General features: G+C 33.9%; 1 protein-coding gene across 2 annotated transcripts; it reads left to right on the top strand.

The window, feature by feature from the left end:
• The first annotated feature begins 809 nt into the window (after positions 1-809).
• On the top strand, positions 810-5,409 carry LOC127882008 (neuropeptide SIFamide receptor-like). 2 transcript variants are annotated; one of them, XM_052430377.1, is made up of 4 exons: positions 810-1,470; positions 2,882-3,004; positions 3,410-3,520; positions 3,971-5,409. In XM_052430377.1, the coding sequence occupies exons 1-4, from the start codon at positions 1,293-1,295 to the stop codon at positions 4,564-4,566; spliced, it is 1,008 nt and encodes a 335-aa protein (XP_052286337.1). In that variant the 5' UTR covers positions 810-1,292; the 3' UTR covers positions 4,567-5,409. The 2 variants fall into 2 exon arrangements, with proteins under 2 accessions (XP_052286337.1, XP_052286336.1); XM_052430376.1 differs by having other exon boundaries at positions 3,356-3,520.
• The last annotated feature ends 455 nt before the right edge of the window (positions 5,410-5,864 follow it).

Genomic DNA, 5,864 nt, shown 5'->3' with positions numbered 1-5,864 from the left:
AAATCGCAGAATTCTTACGAAAAACTTAAGAATTGTTTATGAAACGGGGCCATTGTGTTCAAGTGCCTAATGATAAGATAATAGTAAAAAAACAGTTTTATTCTGAGTACTGGCGAAAGAGTGTTCAATATTTTAATTCCAAATATACAATTTAAGGTTGTAAGATAGTAAAAATTCATCTTAAGGCTTTAACGACCAGTTATAGTATCTGAACTCGTCGGAAACTTGTCCAATATATGTGACCGGAATTTGCAATGTCATACTAACATTTTGTTGCTGATAGAAACAATGTCTCACACAAGCCATTTAAAAATACCATGGAATACTCTTACCATAATTCGTTCATGACAAAATGCCTGAAAAGTGTCCAGCTTTCATGATATTAGACATTTAAACAGTTTTAAAAAAAGAGTCAATTAATGATCATTTGTGAAAAGGTGCAAATAAATTTATCCAGCGGTTCAGGTTAAGTAGGTAGAAACAAACAGCTGCACAGACGAAAGAAAATCGGGTCTCCTTATTGCCTCCAATTGCCACTACATACTCAGCTGACCTTAAACATACTCCTATTCTAAACTACATCGTCGTCAAGATTATCATCTTTGTCATTATCTCACCATCATTGCTGTCGTAGTCTTCATCATCATCATCATCATCGCTTTGATCATCATTATCGTTCACGAAAATTGCTTTTCCAACAGAAATTTTGAAACTTCAAATATAATGTAACAAGAACAGTATACGTATTAAACATAATTGTCTATTATAGTTACTTCCCCACCGACTACAGCTTAGTCATACACAATGTGCACAAGCGATCTGTGGACTGCACAAATGTCTCTTTGTTTCCAAAAGCACGAACTTGTGTACGCGCGAATGAATTGCGGTATGATCGGTATCCAGTATAGGAAATGATGAAGTGAAATCGGATACATCGAGGGCGTCTGGTTAAAACATTCGTTATTACACAAAGCGTTACTTGTATGCTTATACATAGAAATGTGGGCTTTCAATCATAACTCAATATAAGTTTGTTTTTAATGTAGAGCATACGATGATTATATTCGAAGTAGGTGAACGAAATCATGTTCAATATAACTCGATTTATTAACGTGTTTAACTATTAATGTATGACTTGAATCGTGATAAAAATACAGACAACTATTAAATTTGCAAAATACCAGATATGGATTTTTCAGTTATGCATTTATATGCACTATTTAGTTGACAAAATAAACGGTATTTAGTGTATTTATATATATCGATTACAAACCTGTGACAAAACTGATGAAATGTCTGGGCAGAACAACACGACAGTGGCATCAACAGGTGACAACAACTTGGTGCTTAATTACGGAACGGAACGAAACGTACCTTTATGGCAGACAATTGTTAACGCAACGCTGTTATCACCTATCATCTTGCTCGGAATTGTGGGAAATATGTTCTCTCTCTTGGTCTGGATTAAAGGTAAGTAGGGAGTGTGCATTTCAAAGTATAATGTAATTTTTTATCGGTTTAATCATGTCAAAATCTTTGTATTAATGTGCACTACGGATTTAAAAAATGTTGGATCAAATGATTACTATACTTCTAAAAGTAGTAGAAATGGATAACGTAGTAGTAGTAGTAGTAGAACAAGAAGTAGCAGCAGTAGAAGTAGTAATAGAAGTGGAAGTAGTAGTATACGTAATAGTAGCAGCGGCAGAAGTATTTGTAGAAATGGTCATAGTAGTAAAAATTTAAGTAGTAGAAGTAGTAGCAGTGGTAGTGCTAGATAATAGTTGTATTAGTAGAAAAAGTAGTTTTTATAGTAGGAGAAGTAGTAGTTGTTGTAGTAAGTAGTAGTAGTGTTGGTAGTGTTAAATTAAAATAGTAGGACTAGAAGTAGAAGAAGTGGTAGTAGAGGAAGTAGCAGCAGCAGCAACAGAAGAAGTAGAATACGTATTGGTAGTAGTATAATAAGTATTGGTAGTTGCAGAATAAGTAGTAGTAGTAGAAGTAGCAGTAGTAGTAATTGTTGTTGCAGAAGAGCGTTAGTAGTAGTAGTAGTAGTAGTAGTAGTAGTAGTAGTAAGAGTAGTAGAAGAAGTAGTAATTGTAGCAGTAGTAGAAGTAGAAGTAGTAGTAGTAGTAGTAGTAGTGGTAGTAGTAGTAGTAGTAGTAGTAGTAGTAGTAGTAGTAGTAGAAGTAGTAGTAGTAGTAGTAGTAGTAGTAGTAGTAGTAGTAGTAGTAGTAGTTGTAGTATTAGTAGTAATAGTAGTAGTAGTAGTATAAGTAGTAGTAGTAGAAGTACTAGTAGTAGTAGTAGTAGTAGCAGCGGCAGTAGTAGTAGTAGAAGTAAAAGTAGTAGTAGTAGCAGCAGTAGTAGTAGTAGTAAAAGTAGTAGTAGTAGTAGTAGTAGTAGTAGAAGTAGAAGTAGAAGTGATTTAAGTAAAGTATAGGCGTAATAGTAGTAGAGTAGAAGTAGTAGTAGTAGTTGAAGTAATAGTTGTAATAGTCGAAGTAGTATTATAAGAAGTAGTTTTAGTAAAGTAGTAGACGTTTTTGCCGTATGCTTAATAGTAGTTGTAATCATGGTAGATGTAGATGTAGTAGTTGCAGTGGTAGTGCAGGTAGATGTAGTCTACATCTACCTCCACTACCACTGCTACAACTATAACTGTTGAAGTATAAGTGGTAATAGTTGTAGAAGCAGCAGTAGTAGTAGTAATTTTAGTTATTATTATTGTTATCGTAATTAACATTATTATTATCATTATCAGTATTATTTTTTCATAAGGATCCTCATTATTAACAGCCTCCTCGTAATTATAATAATTATTGGTAATAATTTTATGTTTTTATCTGAAATTTTATGATATCATACTCTGTTTATTCAGGCCGCCGACGGAAGACCTCGACGGCAAGATACCTGTCGGCACTCGCTTTGGCCGACATTCTTGTGTTAGGAATTCCCGCTACAGAGTTTTGGATTGCAAATGTGCTCCATTTAGATATTAGAGGTATCACAGAGACTGACTGTTAATTAACAAAAATATATTCATTATATTATAATGTCTGTAGAAAGTAATGTCGTATTATATGGTCGTGTAGTTTATATGAAAGCACACGTTCCCAGCGAAACTGAAAGAACAATTGATGTATAAATAAGCAATTTTTGTAACGTTTGGCAAAAATAATATATGATCAGCTTTCGAATACATAGGTTGGCAGAAAGACCAGCCACAAAAACTGAACACAATCTTGAACGAAGATGTATAGTATTTCCACGAATGTTATGTCAATATTTAGTTACAATTTTTTTTACTGCTGATTTTTACCACGAATAACTTTTATATATGTTCTACTTTCAGCAACCATTTCTGTTGCCTGTAGGTCTCTCGCATACTGTGCATTTCTCCTTCCAGCCATCTCGGCCTGGATCCTTGTGACCGTTACGATTGAACGCACAATCAGCGTGTGGTTTCCTCATCGCGTCACCGTGGTATGCCGCCCCAATATAGCCGTGATCCTAGTCCGTAAGCATAATTACTCAATCAACCTTTAAGTTCCGTTCTCTTGTGCATTATCACGAAGGGATTAATGTTCAAATAATCAAACAGAGGTTAATAAAATTAATTCGTGTGTTATGAACCTTAAATAAAATGGCTAACTTGTTATGATTCGCTCGTTTAGATTTCAACGGCCATTTCAGCTTTTATTGTTAAGGTTATAAACCCCGCTTTTTAACCAATACAATGAGTTAATGGAATTGTGTTGAATCGAAGCAACAAAATGAGTTCGAGATTTTGGTGTCGATCTGTGTGCACTAATCCATAAACACTTCATTTCATGCACGTTTATTTTAAAACATATAACATTCGTGCAAAGGGCCAAAAAAGAGAGTTGAAAAGCATTCGAAGACAGCAAATGTGAAATAACTTTCTATGCAGGTGAATTTTAATCTTTGTATAAATATTCCATTCCAGTCGTATGTACGCTGGTCTTGTGCTTAGTCTACCTGCCTGTTTACACCGGAAGTGGTTTACGAAGAGTTATAAACGTACCTACAAATGGCGACGTCCCGTTCTCCTATGATGAATGCGGCATTCTGGCGACATCTCTCATCAGCAATAATTTTGTTGTCATAATTATCCTTGACCTGTGTGTCCTCTTCGTTTTTCCTTTTGGAATAATGCTGATTTGTAACGTCTCGATCCTGTTGAAGGTTATCTGTCTAGCACGCATGCGCAGAAACACCCTTCAAGAACGCGGAGGACAAACAAAGTCAACACGCGTTTGTAAAAGCCAGAAAATGCTAAAAACCGTCACCCGCCGTATAATAATACTAAGCACTACGTACTTCCTGTGCAACGCACCTTTATGCATATTCAACATTTTACTGATGAATTCAAAGAAGAACACTGTTTCAATGGACCACGCTAGTATTTATAGAAATGTGTTTCATATATGCATGTTTTTCAACAATGGCGTCAATTTTATGTTGTACTGTTTGATAGGATCCGGATTTAGAAAAGACTTAATTGGAATTTTTAAGTCTGGAAGTAGATCTTCATCATCGTAAGAAAGTGACGGTAACAATAATTCTCACACTAATCGCGAATTGGTTTGTCCTAAATTGGTCACTGTATACGCTGGTTACCGAGCTTTAACAATAGGTTGAAGCACTGCTATAATTTACCTATCCACATAAAGAAATTACATTATTTAGACCAAATGGAGCTGCATTCGTCTTAAACAACACGATATTCGACATTTAATGTGTCATCTTAGGTACACTAGATATTTTATGATAAAATACGATGTCATACATACTTTATATAAATTACATTCAATGACAAAACATTCTTTCAGAAATGCAATATGCTTAGCAAGCTATTCAACAAAATAAAATAATCACGTATAAAATGAAATATGAACAAATGTGTTATATTTTTTAGACAAACTGTAATTGTCGTTAAATGTTAAGTATGCATGGCTTATATTAAAAAAATATTTGATGCTGGTCTCAAATGTGGTATAAGATGGTTGTTTCGTATATGTGTTTTGTCTTAATGTAATGGATACAGAGACGACTTCTATAGTAACTTCTATATAAATATATCTTAACATTTCAAAGTTCATCCTGAAATGTGATTAGATTGAAACTATTGTTTCGATTCTGATAAAAACAACAACAACACAGTCAAAAAAAAACGATTATATGTTCGTAATGGTTATAAAGTGTTTCGAGTGTTGCCTTTTATTTGTATACTATGTTAAAGAATACCGTAGTCAAATAATTAGTACTAAAAAAATTATGCCATATGATATGTATGTGCGTTTCTGTTATTATGTTATTCCTTATCATTTTGTTTTATTTTTGCTAACTTTGTTTTATAAAATAACGAAACCGAATGACAAATTACATGGCACATTGTTAAATCTCTGCAAATGCTGTTGTTTTTAGCTCATCTATTTTTTTGAAAAAAAATAATTATGAGCTATTGTCATCCTCTGAGCGTCGGCGTCCGATTAAGTTGTGTGTTTAGGTCCAATTTTCTCATAAAGTATCAAGCTATTGTATTCAAACATGGTACACTACTAACTATCATTAAGGGACTGGGCAGGCAAATTTAGATGACTCTGGTGGGCATTTTAACAGAACTATGTGCCCTTGTTATACTTAGAAAATTGAAAATTTGGTTAAGTTTTGTGTTAAGGTCCATTTTATTCATAAAATATCAAAGCTATTACTTTCATACTTGCAACACTTACTAACTATCATAAGGATACTGTGTAGGCAAGTTATGTAACTCTGACTGACATTTTGACAGTTAGGAAATTGAACAATTGGTTAAGTTTCGTGTGTAGGTCCACTTT

This window comes from Dreissena polymorpha, chromosome 5, assembly GCF_020536995.1.
Source record: "Dreissena polymorpha isolate Duluth1 chromosome 5, UMN_Dpol_1.0, whole genome shotgun sequence".
NCBI classification, from domain to species: domain Eukaryota; kingdom Metazoa; phylum Mollusca; class Bivalvia; order Myida; family Dreissenidae; genus Dreissena; species Dreissena polymorpha.
Note: the sequence above shows the minus strand (reverse complement) of the source record. Positions and strands in the feature narration are given on the sequence as shown.

Bases quoted from the DNA above. Each gene is read 5' to 3' on its own strand.
- LOC127882008 (XM_052430376.1), top strand. From the start codon at position 1,293: ATGTCTGGGCAGAACAACACGACAGTGGCATCAACAGGTGACAACAAC. The intron at 1,471-2,881 runs GTAAGTAGGGAG...CTGTTTATTCAG, and splicing joins TCTCTTGGTCTGGATTAAAG to GCCGCCGACGGAAGACCTCG. The intron at 3,005-3,355 runs GTATCACAGAGA...TTCTACTTTCAG, and splicing joins GCTCCATTTAGATATTAGAG to CAACCATTTCTGTTGCCTGT.